The sequence below is a fragment of the Oryctolagus cuniculus genome, chromosome 5, assembly GCF_051225735.1.
Source record: "Oryctolagus cuniculus isolate XC-2025 breed Fujian yellow rabbit chromosome 5, ASM5122573v1, whole genome shotgun sequence".
Taxonomy (NCBI): domain Eukaryota; kingdom Metazoa; phylum Chordata; class Mammalia; order Lagomorpha; family Leporidae; genus Oryctolagus; species Oryctolagus cuniculus.
In genome coordinates, this window is record NC_142871.1 from 12,115,114 (window position 1) to 12,134,011 (window position 18,898).

At 45.9% G+C, this 18,898-nt stretch overlaps 1 protein-coding gene and 1 long non-coding RNA gene across 5 annotated transcripts in view; one reads left to right on the forward strand and one right to left on the reverse strand.

The window, feature by feature from the left end:
* Window positions 1–18,898, reverse strand: part of LOC149126411 (uncharacterized) — a 144,461-nt gene that overhangs the window by 17,220 nt on the left and 108,343 nt on the right. The window lies entirely within an intron of this gene.
* LOC149126412 (uncharacterized) lies at window positions 11,574–17,414 on the forward strand. The gene is given in 1 exon segment (XM_089332395.1): window positions 11,574–17,414. A coding segment is annotated over 1 exon segment (5,268 nt). The 5' UTR covers window positions 11,574–12,145; the 3' UTR covers window position 17,414.

Consider the following 18,898-nt stretch of genomic DNA (forward strand, 5'->3'; position numbering starts at 1 on the left):
TTTAATACTCCCCGGAAAGCTTCATTTGGTCTTTATCTTAACATATAATGAAAAGCAAAATATTTCAGTATCTCAGATAACTGCTTTACCTACCTACCCACAAACCAAAGAAGAAGCTGGCAGATAACTTAGTCCCATAATTTGCTTTAGAGCAGACCAAGAGAAGGAAATTCAGGCCGTAGGCAGGCTATTGCACGGCTCCATCACATTTGAAGTCTAATAACTTTTTCAGAAACACAGTGAAAGAATAGCAAATCATTTTTGTCTGGATAAATTTGACTTCCACAAAACATAAAATTACCAAGCTACTTCAAAGGCAAGTTACCGAGTACCCCAAGGATAGTTTCAAGTCAAAATGTAGAGAAGGACTTGGATCACTGGTTCAGAAAGAGAGACACAAAGAATTTTATTTACAAAGAAAAACATGTGGAAACAAAGGGAAAAGAAATAATCACCTCACTTGCTTCTACAGAGGAACTCAGTGAGGTCAGAGGCCACAGGATGAGAACTTGCTGACCTGAGAGGTTCCAGGGACAGAGGCAAACAGAATCATTTCTTCAAAGTACGTGAACTTTTACTCTATGAGAATAACCAGTAATTAGCATACCACAGTCATTCTGGGCTGGATTAGAGGACTGGAAATAGCAGTGTGACCAAGGAATATTACCTGCGTTAGAGCGAAGGCTAGGCCAACAGGAGTGACAGGAATGAGGGGCGGCAGCAGGCCAGTGGTGGGGTCAGAACACTTCCCTTTCTGACATAGCAACTCACTGTTGTGCCTGATACACTGGGTGTTATGTTCCTACAACTTCTAAACGAATAAGCTAGCTTGAGGAGGAATACAGGCCAGTCCTAATTCAAATGACAACATAAGGTTAAAATAAAACCTCTAGCTGGAATTCTTTCAAGGTCATCAATTCCAATGATGCAGAAAAACTTTTTTTTAAGATATATTTTTTATTTATTTGAAAGACACAATTACGGGGTTGGGGGGAGAGCAAGCGAGCTTCCATCTGTTGGTTCACTCCCCAAATGGCCTCAAAGGCCTGACCCAGCACTGGCTGAAGCTAGGAACCCAGAGCTTGTTCAAGATCTCCCTCCCACATGGGTGCAGGGACCTGAAGGACTCCGGCCATCCTCGACTACTTTCCCAGGTGCATTAGCAGGGAGCTGTACCAGAAGTGTAGTAGAGAGGCTGGAGCTGTGGCATAGCAGGTAAAGCTGCAGTCTGCAGTGCCAGTATCCCAAATAGGCACCGGTTCAAGACCCAGCTGATCCACTTCTAATTCAGCTCTCTGCTATGGCCTGGGAAAGCAGTAGAAGATGCCCAAGTCCTTGGGCCCCTGCACCCACATGGGAGACCCAGAAGAAGCTCCTGGTCTTGGCTTCTGATCAGCGCAGCTACGGCCGTTGCAGCCAACTGGGGAGTGAACCAGCAGATGGAAGATCGATCTCTCTCTCTCTGCCTCTCTTTCTTTCTCTGAGTAACTCTTTCAAATAAAGAAATCTTTAGACAAAAAAAAAGATGGGGCCGGCACTGTGGCTCAGCGGGTTAACACTCTGGCCTGAAGTGCTGGCATCCCATATGGACGCCAGTTCTAGTCCCGGCTGCTCCACTTCTGATCCAGTTCTCTGCTATGGCCTGGGAAAGCAACAGAAGATGGCTCAAGTCCTTGGGCCCCTGCACCCATGTGGGAGACCCAGAAGAAGCTCCTGGCTCCTGGCTCCTGGCTTCGGATCGCCGCAGCTCCGGCTGTTGTGGTCGAATCTGTGTAACTCTGACTTTCAAATAAATAAATAAACATTTAAAAAAAGAAGTGTATTAGATGGGACTTGAACCTACACCCATATGAGATGCTGGTGTCAAAGGCAGAGGCTTAACCTACTATAGTACAGCACCAACCACACAGAAAAATATTTCAAGCCAAACTTACATCGGCTCATTTTACAACTGAAGTAGCCAAGATTAAAGTGAGATTTTTTCAGGCATGCATGATATTTTCAACAACAGAACACCAATGAAGACTGAAAAAATACAAACTTCTTAGCAAGACGTAAGAGGATCTGCACTTATATACGAGAGCTAGCTTTCTTTCCATTCTGCCTCCTTCCTTCTTCCTAGAGTCACAATCATCTCTTCTCTGCTAAAAACAGCTACCTCCAATGAGGTTCCCTTGGTTTCTACACAACCATTAGCAGTCCGTTAGGCCCATCATTTTCAAATGCGAATTCCACATTTGCTGATGTACCTGTTTCGCATCCACTGTAATCAAAGCCTGATGGTCACTCTTCTCTCAGCAGTCACCATTCCCAATAACCATTTTTCAGAACATCTTCACCTTGTCTTCTTTGTGGCATTTTGTGCCATAGCTCTGCCCCTCTTACTTCATGCCTTTTTTTTTTTCCTTTTGTGGTTTGAAAATTCCTGGTTCTCTGATTAGGTCTCTGATTATACCTTAGCATCTTCCTTCACTGACACACCTTCATCTTCTTATTCCCTTAATATAGACACTTCTCCCAAGCTTCTGTACTCAACCATCTTTCTCCAGTCTCGACTAGATGACCACTTGCTTCCCCACATCTGTATCTCTGGCTTCGATTACTCATTATCAGCTACTGACTATACAGGCATCTCTATTTGAATATCCTACCAACCCCAGACATGACATAATATCAGCCATGTTCCACTGAACCTCTGCCTTGTCATATTTCTATTTAATCTCATAGTCTCCATTAGGATTTTTTTCTCCATCCAAAAGATGTGAGATTCAGTACACCACTATCTTCCCAAATATGTCACCTTTCCACGCTCAGCTACTTTAGATGACTCCTTGCTTTATCCATTCCTCGATTCTGCAGAAATCTATGAAGTGTCAACCATGCACCAAGTACTCACGGCACTGAAGACACAAAGTTAAACACATCAAGTGTTTGTCCTTATTTCTTTTTTATTACTTGATGAAAATCTGAAAGGAATTTTAAAATAACTAGACCCGTGTGTGATGTATACAATAAAGGCCATGTATATGTATGTGGTGCTGTTCACGTGAATTATCAGAGGACTGTCTAGAGCCAAAAGGCGAAAATGAAAACATTTAAAAATCGAGAAAGAGGGAGGAAGAGAGAACAATCACATGAAGGAAGAAGGCCGGGCACACCAAGGAAGGCAGGCCCTGGTCTAGGAACTGGGAACCAGATGCCCAAGGTCTACTACTAGGCATATACACAATTCACGGCCAGTTCCAAGAGGCTCTCTCCTCTTCTCAACACAAAGCCACTGGATTCATATATCCCATGACTCTGACTTAATGAGCTTCCCTTAGGATCCAGGCTGGAAACGCTGGTAAGTCAACACCAATCACTAAATCATTATCATTATGTCTGAGGGTTTTGTTTTGTTTTGCTTTTTGAATAGTTAAGCATGGACCTGTGCCAGAACTCCGTCCTGGAGAGGGTGTTGATGCTCTTTAAAAAAATATTCAATATCGGGCCAGCGCTGTGGCACAGCAGCTTAACACCCTGGCCTGAAGTGCCGGCATCCCGTATGGGCGCTGGTTCTAGTCCTGGCTGCTCCTCTTCTGATCCAGCTCTCTGATAGCAGTGATAGATGGTCCAATTCCCTGGCCCCTGCACCCACGTGGGAGACCCGGAGGAAGCCCCTGGCTCCTGATTGGCACAGCTCTGGCTGTTGCAGCCATCTGGGGAGTGACCCAGCAGATGGAAGACCTCTCTCTCTGTCTCTACCTCTCTCTGTAACTCCTTCAAATAAATAAAAAATAAATCTTAAAAAAAAAGAAAAAAAGAAATGTTCAATATGGAACCCATCCCTTCTTGGCCAGAATTTGGGCCTTGACAAAGCAAATTTGAAAACTCACCAAACCTGGTGAACCTGCTGAACCAATCGAGTTCTTGTCTGAGAAAAGAATTTTTTTGTTTTGCATTTTTTATCTGGATTTTTTTGTTCTTTGCAGCCCAAGGCAATATTACTAAGAGTTACTTATCAGTAACCTGATGAAAGAAATGAAAAAAACTGGTAAAAATAAACTTGTTTAATACAGTCTAGACTGAAAGTTTTATGATGCATAAAACAATTTTTTCAAGCAATTCTACCATGGTATCTATCAGACTATAATTTGTTAATCTATTTAAATATCCATTACACAATAAAACTGCAAGATACTTATTATGTATTTTTAATGTCCCTGAAAAGTAAATAATGGATGATATAAAAATCATTTTACATTGGCAACTTCACAGTGTTCTGTGTATTACTGGCCAATAAAATCTGTATAAAGACATGAAACTCGTTCTAATCCATTTTACTTCTAAAATTATGGAATTCCCAAAGTATCTTGATTGAATTCTTTCACAACTCTATGGATCTTCCCATTTTCTTTAATAATAGCAGAGTGTGGTTCACACATCATAACAGTGTTTCCAAGCTATATTAATTTTTACAAAATCACAATCATGAGAAAAGTGACATCAATGTGTTTAGATACTAGCTACATAACCTTGTAGTATTTACTATAACCCCAGACCTCCAATCTTTCAAATGAGATCTAAAACTTAGAATAACCCAGATTTATCTGTGTGCAAAGCCACGAGAAACTGAAACAGTAAACTAACTTCTAAAGCCCCATGAGACCTATTTTACTAGTGTTTCATTCCCAAAATCATTTTTTAAAAGAACTATACATTTTTCCATTTATTTGAAAAAATTTTAAATATGAGTTTGCATTTTGTATTTATTTTTAGTACCATGTTTCTGTACATGCATCCACTGTATAATGTCCAGAGTGATTATATCTTCACCTCAATCATTTAACACCTCCTTATAGTTTTTTTCTTTTTGTAGAAATACACATTTTCATTATCTATAGTTGCCCTACTTCACAATACCAGAGTGACTTACTTCTTTATAGCTATAATTTATACCTATTATTCAACTTTCCTCCACCATTCCTTTTTCTTTACTCTCTCCAGCCTTTGATAGCAATCATTATCCTCTTAACCTTTAAAAAAAAAAAAGATCAGCTTTTTTGTATTCCACTCATCAGTGAGATCTTGAGGTACTTGTCTTATTTCACTTAACATAATGATCTCCAGTTCTATCCCATTATTGCAAACGACAAGATTCCATTCTTGTTTGTGGTTAAACAGCTTTCTATTATTTGGACATACACATTTCCTTTATCCATTCATCAGCTGATGGACACCTAGGTTGCTTCCATTTCCTGGCTATTATGAATAGTGCTGCAATAAACCTGAGACTACAAATGTGCCTTTGACAGACTGATTTCATTTCCCTTGGATACATCCCCAAGAGTGGAGTTGCAGGGTCACACAGTCACTCTGCTTTTAATTTTTGAGGAATCGCCCATCCTGTTTTCCACAAGGACTGTACCAATTCACATCCTCACCAGTGGAGTCCAGACCTTCTCTTTCTCCCACATTCTGGCCAGCACTTGCTATCTTTTGTCATTTGATAGCAGCCAAGTCAACTCACTGCAGTTTTGATTTGCATTTCTCTGATGATTTGTGATGTTGAGCATTTTGCTGCAGCCTGGTTGACCACTTGTTTATTTGAGAAATGTTTGTTTACAGCTGCTGCCCATTTTCCAATTGGACTATTTGGTTGATGTCTGTTGGGTTGAGTTCCTTATATATTCTGGTTATTAATCCCTTATCAGATGTATAGCTTATAAATGTCTTCTTCCATTTTGTATGTAGATTTTCTACTTACTCTGATGACTGTTTCTTTTGCTATGGAGAAGGTCTTTAGTTTGATAAGATCCCAACTGTCTACTTTTGTTTCCTGTACTTTTGTGGTATGTATGATCCAAAAAGTCCCTGTCCGTTCCAATATCCAGAAATATTTCCCCTATATTTTTTATATTTTTTTCTAGTAGTTTCAAAATTTCAGGCCTTACATTTAGGTCTTTAATCAACTTTGTGTTGCACATGGTAAGAGATGGAAGTCTAGTTTTGTCCTGCAAGTAGACATCCAGTTTTCCCAGCACCACTTACTAAAAAGATGGCCCTTATACAAATTGTTAGCACCACTGTGAAAAACTGGTTTGTTTAGGCATATGGTTTTATACGTAGGATCCCTACTCTATTCCATTGGTCTATGTGTTTATTTTTCATGCTGCTTTAATTATTATAGCTTTGTAATATATTTTAACGGCAAGAAGTCTAATGCCTCCTATTGTGTGCATGTGTGTGTCTTCATGTTTCGTTTTGCTCAAGATTGCTTTGGTTCAGCATCTTATAGTTCTATATAAATTTTAGTAGTTTTTTTCTAGTTTTTTGAAAAATTTCATTGGTATTTTCTTGTATCAAACCTGTAAATCACTAGGTAGAAATGACATTTCAATGATATTGATTCTTCCAATCCATGAACATGAGATGTGTTTCCATTTCTTTATGTCCTCTTCAATTTCTTTCAATTCCAGTGTCTTACTGTTTTCATTGCAGAGATCCTTTTACTCTTCGGTAGGATTTATTTCTAGTTTTTTTTTTATAGTTACTAGAAATGAGACTGCTTTCTTGATTTTTCATATACTTTATTTTCCTTAAAAGAGTGATTTTAACTTCTTCATCTGAGCATTTGACAATGTCTCATGTGAGGTAGTTGGTTTCCAGCTTTTTTTTTTTTTTTTTTTGCCTTTGGATTCGTGTGAGTTCTTGATGCTTGTGGGTATATAACATTGTCTGAGAAACAGGTAGGTTTTTTAGTCTTTGTAATCTGACTTTATTTGTGGTTGTCCTTCCAGAATTCTGAACTATTTGCTCTTCTGACACTTTAGCTCCAGATGATGCCCTAAATTGAGCTCTGCTGCAAGTCCACTGCCAATGCAACATCACAGCCTCGGTGACCCCTGAGTTCAGGTTTCTCCCCACTAGATCCACTCATGTTGCCAAGAACACCACGTAGACCACATCTGGTACCCAAAGCCTGCCCAAACCAGTGCATCATGGGAGTAGGACCAAAGCCCACACTGCTATGGACTGTCAGCGGCTGAGATGGACTCACTGCTAAGGGTTGCTACAACTAGCCATGTTGTCTCTGGCTGGAATGTAAGTCAGATCAGCTGAAGCCATGGGACTCCACCTGGCACTGGGACAGGCCCAAAGGTTCTGTCCACTGGCCCTGGCCTCAGGTTGAGGGCCATTAATGTCTGCCCAATGTTGAGTTTTACCAGCCAGGCTGGCACTGAGTCCCACAACATAATTCTGCTTGGGGAAGGGGATGAAGGCAGCCCCTTGTCCGTCAGGCTGGCACTAGGCTGGGTGAACAGGCCATGAGCAATCTCACAGGTGCATGCCAGGTCCACATGAGGCTGGTGGTGACATACATTAAAACGTCAGTCCAACCAGGGCAGAGAGTTCCCATGCTAGGACAAGTCCAGCGGCTCCCTCTTTAAGCACTAGTCTACAGCCTTTATCAGGCACTGGATCACACAGTCAGGACCTACTCTGAGTTCTAAGGTCATAAATTGCCTTTCCTGCCCTTCTCCTCCACTGTCTTGCAAAGGTTGAACCCTTTTTGGCTAAGAGGAGTTTAAAGTCTCCTTTAAACTATTCCTTTAAACCACCTGCAGGTATGGGCCCTGGGGTAAAGGTTAAGGAGCCTGGAACCAGAGTTCAGGTCAAAACTGGATTTAATTCACTCCCCTTCTCCAGAGTGGGAGGCATCTCTCTTCTCATGGTGCTAGTTGGAGCTGGGGCAGGGATGACTTGGGCAACTGTTTCCTTCCTGCTTTCTTTGAAGGTTTTGTCCACACTGTTCTGCTAAAACAAGGTGCTAAGGCTTCTCACCTAGCTCCACAGCTCTTGTGAAGGTGAACTGGTGCGTAAACAGGTGAACGTAAACACTGGTGTCTCTGTGAACAAGATCTCTAACATCTTACTTAGCTGCCACCTTGCCATCGCCTGTATTTTTAATAACACTAATTTCTTTGTGGAATAAACGAAGACGATATCTCCAAAGCATATATATTATTACAAATCAGAAAAATACTCCTAAACTAGGAGCAAAGTGTATTATATTTGTGAAATACCATCTAGCCCTTCCACATAGCAGAAAATTCCAAGATGTCAAAATTTAATATTCAGAATAGCTTTCAAAATGTTCTTTGAAATCTCTGGAGACTCAACTGTAAATCTCAAACAATGGGAAAACACTTGCATTGCAGGAATATATTTAAAACCTAAAAATGTTCAGCCATTATGTGGATTCCTAAGAATATGCATTACTGTAAGCTGGTTTTTTTTTTTATTTATTTATTTGACAGGCAGAGTTATAGACAGTGAGAGAGAGAGACAGAGAGAAAGGTCTTCCTTCCATTGGTTCACCCCCCAAATGGCCTCTACAGCCGGAACTGCGCAGATCTGAAGCCAGGAGCCGGGAGATTCCTCCCAGTCTCCCATGCGGGTGCAGGGGCCCACACACTTGGGCCATCCTCCACTGTCTTCCCAGGCCACAGCAGAGAGCTGGACTGGAAGAGAAACAGCCGGGACTAGTACCAGCGCCCATATGGGATGCTGGCGCTTTAGGAAGAGGATTAACCAAGTGAGCCACAGCGCCGGCCCCCTATAAGCTGTTTATTAATGAAAGTCAAATATATTGTCTTCCACTGAGATTTTCTCTAATTATCAAATTGATTATGACAAAACTGAGCCCTGTAGGAATGTATGCATTACAATGACCTTTAGCCATTTTCTCACACGCTTGGATCCTAAACTATATGTATTGATGAAGTATAATGTTTTATATGCAAGAATGGTCTCTTCATTGCTATACAGCAAAACTTATCCTGTTCATTTGATTCAAAAATAATTTTTATGTTAATGCAAGGAATTCAAAGTTAAAATTGAGGAGTTAGCAATTCTCAGGCTCAGCTTTTTAACAAAAGGAATAGTATAATTTTTAAAAGATTGATTTATGTTACTTGAGAGGCACAGTTACAGAAAGAGGGAGAGACAGATAAGTCTTCCATCCACTGGTTCACTCTCCAAATGGCCACAACAGCCAGAGTTGGGCTGATCCGAAGCCAGGAACTTCCTCTGGGTCTCCCACGTGCATGCAAGAGCATAGGAAATTGGGCCATCTTCCACTTCCCTCTCAGGCCATCAGCAGGGAATTGGATTGGAAGTGGAGCAGCCAGAACCCGAACTGTTACCCAAATGGGATGTCAGCACCTCAGGCAGATGCCCAACCCACTATACCACAGAACCAGCCCCAGAACAGTATAATTTTTGTAGAAACAGAGAAAGTTACACAGGTCTGGACCAATAACAAAAAAATAGGAAATCGGTTTGATATGAGTTGTATTAATAAATGCTTGCAGGTTATTAGAGATCACTATCTTCTTATCTAGATTCCCATAATTAATCCCTTTATTTACTTTAAATGTAAAATCTTGCCCATACTAACTATGAGGCAAAAAAGATAAAAAGGAAATATAAAAAATTATAAATTTATAAAAAATAGATAAATATTGATGATATGGTAGCAATTGACCAGAGATACAAAGCTAACCCACATGTATTTTGACATATGTCTGAGGCTATATACTTTCTCTTCTCCTTCATAGAATTTCAATAAAATGATGGTTAATGGAGTAAAAAGCTATAAAAATACAAGAACCAAGAAAACAAAGAGAGACAACAGTAAATAAAACTCTCATTTGGAAGATGAAAAGCAGATGACTTAGTAAAACAGAAGAAGCTATTGCCTAAGAGTTTACAGAATGGAATATCAATGAGATGTATGCCAATAGACCCACAGGGACCTGGATAACCTCAGAATGTGGAAGAATCAAGAACACACAAGGTCAAGGTGATGTCTAACCATTAATACAGAGACGTGGGTTAACAGTGTATATGTAGAATAACTGGACTTCAAGTACTGCCTCACCCTGCAGAACCAGGCACAGGTCCTTCCTGCACTCAGTTAGGAAGAGAGAAAATCAACATTCAATTCAACTGAAAAATAAAACCTTGAGGGAATCAGACTCCTGCATGCCAGACACAGTAAAGAATGGGGGTGAGATACAAAGAAGAAAATAGGGGGATAGCTAGGTCTTGAATGCGCTCCCCTACCCAATTCGCACACTGAAGCCAAGTCCCCAGTGAGAGGTCCTGAGACAGCGCCCTCCTGAATAGGATGAGTATCCTGAAAAAGGAGCTGCACGATGACCATAAAGCAGAACACAGAACGGGCCTCACAGACACTGAACTTGCCAGCACATTCACCTCGGACTTCTTAACCTCTGGATCTGTGAGAAATAAACCACTACTGTGTGTAAGCCACACATTCCACGGTATTCTGTTCTAAACAGATTAAGACAAGGACTAAGTGAGATTCCAGGTATGAGACAACAGGGAACTAATCTGTGTTTCTCATTCTGTCCCCAAGAAATTGAAGAGAACAGAAAGAACCCTTGAAAACTGAAAATATACTGAAGATAAATTTTTGAATGTTAGATAAAAAAGTAAGTTTTGGAAATCTCACATGAAAGAGAACAAAAAGATACAAGGGGCCAATAGCATAGAAAAATGCAAATCAAAGGATAAGATCAAGAAATCTAAAATTTGATTGGTAGAAGTTGTAAAAATCACAGAAAAAAATGCAAGGGAAGATATTGTCAAAGAAACATTATATAGCTTCTTGGCCTTTTGGCTAAGATCAAGTGTAGAAACATTATAAGAAAGTTTGCTAGGACCACACAAGTGGAAGAGATTGATAATTGCAAAGTATAAAGAAAATTAGAAATGTACACTAAGGTACAAAATAACAAAATTTATTAATATTAAAGAAAAAAAGCATGTAACCTAAAAGTTTCCAGATGGAGAAACAAGAACATGCTAAGATTGAGAATGATAAAAAATATGCACAAGATGCTCATATCATCTTTATTCATAAAAGTACAACAATGTGAACGTCTATCACACTCATCAAGAACAGCACTAAATTCAGCTACTTAAAAAATCAACTATTGCCACATGCAACTACATAGATGAATCCCAGAGGCATGATGTAGAGCATACTAAGCCAAATATAAAATACTATTTACTATACGAATCCTTTTACATGATGTTCAAAAACATGTAAAAGGTGTACAAATGGAAACTAGAATGAAAGGAGCGGCCGAGAGCCGCCATAAAATGGCCTTAATAAAACAGTCCTGGGAAATGGGGAGTAAACTAAGTTCACAGAGAAAGCAGATAGCTACTAGCCAGAGATAAGGGCTACTAGCCAGAGATAAGGGCGACAGAACATCCTGGTATGCACCTAAGCCCCCTCCCCTGTGCTTGTTCAAGCTTAACAAAGAAACCGCGAGACACGCAGGAGACACGTAGGGCACGTAGCCACCCCTTTCTGCTCTTCAAGGACCCCCTCCCCTTGTCCAAGCTTAGACACGTAGGGCACGTAGCCCCCTGTTTCTCCTCCTCCTCGACGACCTCCTCCCCTTGTAGTTGCCCAATAAACTTACGCCACCCTATGGTATGTTAATTTTGTGGTTTTGCCCTTTAAAAACTGTGTAAAATGATTGTTCGGGGCTCCTCTCGCTTGCTCGCTGCTTGCAGCAGTAGGGGGCCCATTTGCGCAAATGAAATAAAAATTACCTCCTGCTCTATTGCATCGTCTGGTCTGGAGTCTGTGTTTCTGGGGTCATCACAAGAGGACACCGCTTTTGGGGTCCTACATTTGGGGGCTCGTCCGGGATTTGGGGGACCCCAGACTCCCACACTCCATCGGCCTGACGGAGGTAAGTTTGCTTACTTGTGTATTATTGTAATTGTGGTTTGTACTGTTTGTCTTTGTCTGCCAGGGCGACGTGGAATCCGTCCTGGGGTGCCTGTACAGGCTCAGTACTGACTGGACCAGTGGGGGAGACAGACGTGTCCTGAGACCCCTGGTTCAACCCTGGAGGACGCTCCAGTGGTGGTCTGGGAAGGAGGGAAAGAGGGCATTTCCCTTCTTCCAGGGGAGAGCCTGGCCAGACGGCCGCTCCCTTCTGAAATTTTAGTTTCGGTTTTGTCTCGGTCTGTTGCCGCGCGGCTTGTGATTTGTGTTCTGTGTGTCGCTGTTTTTGTCTCTCTTTGTTTTTTACTGTCTCCCCCAACTGTCGCCATGGGACAACAATTAACGACACCTTTAAGCCTGACTCTAGGACACTGGAAGGAGGTTCGAGAGATCGCCCACAGTTTGTCGATGGAAGTCCGCAAAAAGGAGTGGGTGACGCTTTGCACCTCCGAATGGCCCACTTTCGGTGTTGGGTGGCCGAAAGACGGAACCTTTAACCTTGACTTAATTTTGCAGATTAAAGACCGAGTCTGCTGTAAGGGTGAAGGGGGACGTCCAGAACAAGTACCCTATGTTACGGTGTGGGAAGACTTGACCCGGAAGCCCCCGCGGTGGGTTAAGCCTTTCATCGCACATGGAGACACAAAAGACCGCCAGCAGAAAGATAAGGAGGAAGCTGATAAGAGTTCCAGGCTTCCCCCGCTTCCCTCCTCAGCTCCCTTGACCCCCGCTCCAGCAGAGACCCCAGTACAAGGTCCCCCGCCAACCTCAGATCTTTATCCCCTAAAAGAACTCCAACCATTAAAATCCGCATGTCCACCCGTCCTTTCGGATGGACAGGAGGACCTCCTCCTTATGGATCCCCCACCGCCATACAACCGTCCAGCGTTGAGGGAGATGTCTCCCTCTGCCCCGTTCCCGGACTCTACAGTCCAAGAATCAAGGGAACCACAACCCATTTCCCTACGAGACCCCTCACCACCAAATACCCGCCTGCGTCTTCGCCGAGAGCAGAAGGGGGGTGGGGAATTTTGGGCAGCATCCCAGGCACTCCCATTGCGTTCGGTGGGGGGGGAGCTTCAGTATTGGCCATTCTCCGCGTCAGATCTCTACAACTGGAAAACCCACAACCCCCCATTTTCGCAGGACCCGCAGGCCCTCACGGGACTGATCGAGTCGATTTTGTTAACTCACCAACCCACTTGGGATGACTGTCAGCAGCTTTTACAGGCCCTCCTGACCACGGAAGAGCGGCAGCGGGTTTTCACAGAAGCCCGCAAAAATGTGCCGGGGGATGACGGCCGCCCCACTCAGCTACCTAACGAGATTGATGAGGTGTTCCCGCTGACTCGACCTAATTGGGATTTCAATACGACAGCGGGTAGGGAGCGACTCCGTCTCTACCGCCAGGTTCTCCTGACAGGGCTCCGAGGGGCAGGAAGGCGCCCCACCAATTTGGCCAAGGTACGTGCGATTGTGCAGGGTAGTGAGGAAACTCCGGCAGGATTTTTAGAAAGGCTAATGGAAGGATACAGAATGTATACTCCCTTTGACCCACAGGCCCCTGACCGGCAGGCCGATGTAATCATGTCCTTCATTGGACAATCGGCCCCGGACATCCGCACAAGGCTACAGAGGCTGGAGGGGTTGCAGGGGTATACACTGCAGGACCTAGTTAAGGAGGCAGAAAAGATTTTCAATAAAAGAGAAACAAAGGAGGAAAGAGAAGAGAGGTTACGCAGAGAACAGGAACGTAGGGAAGACCAGAGGGATAAAAAAAGGAACAAGGACTTAGTTAAAATCCTAGCCACCGCAGTCACAGGACCAGAGCAGACTAAAGGTAGACAAGATAGGGACCTGGGAGACAAACGGAGGCCGCGGTTGGACCGAGACCAGTGCGCATACTGCAAAGAAAGAGGACACTGGGCTAAGGATTGCCCGAACAAAGGACAGCCAAAGCGCCAGCGGAGAGCGATGCCCGTCTTGGCGCTGGAAGACGACGACTAGGTAGGTCAGGGCCAGGCGCCTCCCCCTGAGCCCCGGGTAACTCTAAAAGTGGGAGGCCGGCCAGTCACCTTCCTGGTCGATACGGGAGCCCAACATTCAGTCCTCACAACGGCCGGAGGCCCCCTTAGTTCCAAGACATCATGGGTCCAGGGGGCCACTGGAGGAAAACTGTACAAATGGACTACTGAGCGTAAAGTCGACCTGGCAACAGGGCGGGTCACGCATTCGTTTCTACTAGTACCGGACTGCCCATACCCCCTGCTGGGAAGGGATCTGCTCTCAAAGGTTGGGGCCCAGATCCATTTCCAGGACAAGGGAGCCACAGTAGTCGGCCCCGCAGGCCAACCCCTCCATGTGTTGACCCTCCAGCTGGAAGATGAACACTGCCTTCACGAGAGCCCCTTATCAGCTCAGCCCCAAGTAACATCTGAATGGCTTACTAAATTCCCCCAGTCTTGGGCGGAAACGGGAGGAGTAGGGCTGGCTATCAGACAGCCCCCGGTGATAGTAAACCTAAAGCCCACGGCCACTCCCGTATCAATCCGCCAATACCCTATGGCTGCGGAGGCGAAGGATGGAATTCGACCACACATACAGAGACTGATAAAACTGGGCATATTGAGACCTTGTCAGTCACCTTGGAACACCCCTTTGTTACCAGTCAAAAAGCCTGGCTCTAATGATTACAGGCCAGTGCAAGACCTACGGGAAGTAAACCGTAGGGCTGAGGACATTCACCCCACGGTCCCTAACCCATACAACCTGTTGAGCACCCTGCCCCCGACCCGAACTTGGTATACGGTGCTTGACTTGAAAGATGCCTTCTTTTGCCTAAGACTGAGTCCCCAGAGTCAACCTCTCTTTGCCTTCGAGTGGAAAGACCCGGAGACTGGGTTTTCGGGACAACTAACGTGGACCAGGCTTCCCCAAGGGTTCAAGAACTCCCCTACGCTGTTTGATGAAGCCCTACACCAGGACTTGGCGGACTTCCGGGTAAGCCACCCAGAGTTGACTCTCCTACAATACGTGGATGACCTATTGTTAGCTGCAGAGACTGAGCAGGGTTGCACCAGAGGTACGGAGGCCCTACTCTGTAGGCTGGGAGAGCTAGGATACAGGGCTTCCACGAAAAAGGCCCAACTTTGCACCCAACGCGTGACCTACCTAGGCTACGTATTGGAGGGGGGTCGGAGGTGGCTGACTGAGGAACGGAAAAAGGCTGTAGCGCTCATTCCGCCGCCTAAAAATGCTCGTCACCTCAGGGAGTTCTTGGGCAGCGCCGGTTTCTGCCGCCTCTGGATACCGGGTTTTGCGGAGATGGCAGCATCCCTGTACCCCCTAACCAGGACAAATTCCCCGTTCATCTGGGGAAGGGAACAACAATTAGCTTTTGACAGAATAAAACGGGCCCTCTTGGAGGCCCCTGCATTAAGCCTCCCGGACCCCGCTAAGCCCTTTACCCTCTATGTGGATGAAAAAGGGGGAATGGCAAAGGGTGTCTTGACTCAGAATTTGGGGCCCTGGAAAAGACCTGTGGCGTATTTTTCAAAGAAACTGGACAGTGTCGCCTCGGGGTGGCCCCCTTGCCTCCGCATGATTGCGGCTGTGGCCGTCTTGGTGAAAGACTCGGACAAATTGACTTTGGGGCAACCACTCACCATAGTGGCACCCCATGCCATCGAGGCCGTCATCCGCCAACCGCCAGATAGATGGCTCTCGAACGCCAGGGTCACCCACTACCAGGCCATGCTGCTCAACCCTGAACGGGTCCGGTATGGGACTGCTGCCTCGCTCAACCCGGCCACCCTGCTTCCTGAGCCGGGGTCTGAATCACAAGTCGACCACGACTGCCACCAAGTGTTAGCCGAAGTGCACGGGACCCGAGAGGACCTGACCGATCTACCCCTGTCAGACGCAGTCACCTGGTATACGGACGGGAGCAGCTTCTTGCACCAAGGTGAGAGAAAGGCAGGGGCGGCGGTGGTTGACGGGGAAACTGTCATATGGGCCTCTGCTCTGCCCCCAGGGACTTCGGCACAGAAGGCTGAACTTGTGGCCCTCACCCAAGCACTTCGTGCCGCTGAGAATCGGAGAGTAAATATTTATACAGACAGCCGTTATGCCTTTGCCACAGCGCATATACATGGGGAAATATATCGGAGGAGAGGGTTGTTAACCTCAGGGGGCAAGGACATTAAAAATAAGCAGGAGATCCTAGACCTCCTACAAGCCCTCCACCTTCCTAAGAAAGTGAGCATCATCCACTGCCCAGGTCACCAGAAAGGAGATGACGCAGTGGCCAAAGGGAATAGAATGGCGGATGAGGTAGCTAGAACAAGAGCCCTGGACAGCGTCACTCTGGTAACGCAGTCATCTGAAACCTCAAATAACCCGGGGTGGTCATATTCGGAGCAAGATGTGACAGCCATCCAAAGACTGGGAGGCGCGTACAACGGCCAGCGTAAGGTCTGGGAGATCCAGGGGAAAACAGTATTACCAAGAAAGGAAGCCAAGGACCTCATAAAAGACCTCCATAGATGGACCCACTTGGGGCATAAAAAGTTAAAGGCCCTACTGGACAGAGAGGAGCTAACCTATTTCATAATAGGACTGAACTCACTAGTAAAACAAGCAACAGAATCCTGTGTTCCTTGTGCAAAAGTAAATCCAAAGTGTCTTAAAGTACCAGAAGGAGCAAGGATGCGAGGGGCACGCCCGGGAACAAACTGGGAGGTGGATTTTACCGAAATTCGTCCCGGTAGGTATGGAATTAAGTATCTCCTAGTATTTGTAGACACTTTTTCCGGCTGGACAGAGGCTTTTCCGGTAAAGAAGGAAACAGCGCAGGTGGTGGTCAAGAAAATCTTGGAAGAAATCTTTCCGCGGTTTGGCCTGCCTAAGGTACTGGGATCCGATAATGGGCCGGCCTTTGTCTCCCGGGTAAGTCAGTTGGTGGCCAAGGTGCTGGGGATTGATTGGAAATTGCATTGCGCATACAGACCCCAGAGTTCAGGACAGGTAGAGCGCATGAACAGAACAATTAAGGAGACCTTAACCAAATTAATGATGGAGACTGGCGCTAAAGACTGGGTCGAGTTATTACCGATGGCTCTATTTCGGGCCCGCAACACTCCCTCCACGTTAGGGTTGACTCCATATGAAATATTGTATGGGGGCCCTCCCCCAATAGCTGACTTATTGGGGCCCAGTATTGACTCTTATGTCACTTCCCCCAGTCTGCAGACCCGGCTGAGAGCTCTGCAGCTGATTCAAAAGCACGTGTGGGAACCTCTAGCGGCAGTGTACCAATCCAAGTGCCCTACAGTGCCACACCCTTTCCAGATCGGAGATTCGGTGTATGTCCGCAGACATCAGTCCAGGACCCTTGAGCCGCGTTGGAAGGGACCCTACACGGTGCTGCTGACGACACCCACTGCAGTGAAAGTCGACGGGATTGCCACTTGGGTTCACATTTCGCACCTCAAGAGGGCACCGCCGGAGGGAGAAGGCCCCGCGGACGACTCAGCCAAATGGACACTCCAACGTACTCAAAACCCCCTCAAGATAAGACTTTTAAAAGCTGCCTAATGTTTGTAATCTTTAGCCTGTCCCCTGCACTGCTTATGATTCGCCCCAGTCTCAGTTTCACCTTATCCAACTCGTCCCTTTCTAACCCCCACGAGCCACAGAAGCTCACCTGGGAGGTGATCTCTCCTTCGGGTAGTGTGGCCTGGTCGACCAGTGACACTCAAGTACCGGGAACGTGGTGGCCCTCCCTTTATCCCGATGTATGCAATATTATCATAGGGGTGGATACATGGGACCTGCCTGATCTAGACCACGTCCCGGAATGGGGCGACAATCAGGGTTGGCCAACTATCCATCTCCCCAGTGACCTTCAGGCCAGCTGCAGGACCCCAGACAAACGATGCCGCTTACGTCAACTGGAATTTTATGTGTGCCCCAAAGATGATAGGAGTAGAAAACAGGTCTTTAAATGCGGGGGATCGGAATCTTTGTACTGCGCGGCTTGGGGGTGTGAGACTACTGGAGAAACTTACTGGAAGCCCTTCAGCACTGGGGAGTGGATTGTTGTGCAGCGAAATTTTACCTCCGCAGGAAGGGAAGGGTGTAAAACAAAAAAGGAATGTGACAAGGGGAAGTGCGTCCCCCTTAACATCACCTTTACCCCTAGGGGCAAGGAGTACAACACTCTACCCAACTGGATAAAGGGTAGGGTATGGGGACTGCGGTTCTATGCCACGGGCTACGATTTTGGATTCTGGTTCAAAATTAGACTAAAAATCACCTCTCCCGACCCCCTACCGGTAGGGCCTAACAGGGCTCTAGCCCCCGCCTACCGACCGAGCCACCCTCGGCTTAAGACAACCAAGCAGCCGGCCTCTAAGGGAATAGGCTCACCAACGCCGACCCCTAAGAGGACGAGGCCACCGGCTCCCCCCGCAAGGTTACCTGCAGGAGAAAGAGCAATGTTGCTAATACGGGGTGCCTTTACGGCAATGAATCAGTCTCACCCTGACCTGACCGACCCCTGCTGGTTATGCTTGTCCGCAAGCCCGCCCTACTATGAGGGAATAGCGGTCGTTAGAACCTACAATGTCGCTCCCCCTCTTCGTGGAGGAACGACACAGGACCCTGCGCTGTTCTTTCGTCTGCTCGGCCCTCCCCGGGTTTGCTGCTGGTTCTTCCCGGGTTGGCTACTATCCCTTCCACCTCCGTGGAAGGGCAGTTCCCCCTGGCCGCATTCCCCACTTCCGCAGGGGAGCGGCACACCGCCGGCCGGCTCTACTCGGGGGCTGCACAGGTGTTCCTTCAGCTAGATGTTCCCCATAGATGTTCCCGGTGCATGCCGTCTCTCTCCTCCTTTATAGTCCTCCTCCGCCAATCCTAACTCGGCTGCCCACACGCCGAGTACGCTGCTCTCCAATCAGGAGCAAGTCCTACAGTTTATTAGTTGAACTGGAGGCAGCTGTGCGGAAGCTGTTTACTTCTCTCCCAGCGCCATATTGTGGGAGAGCAGATGCATAGAATAAGTCTTAATTCCAGTAACTC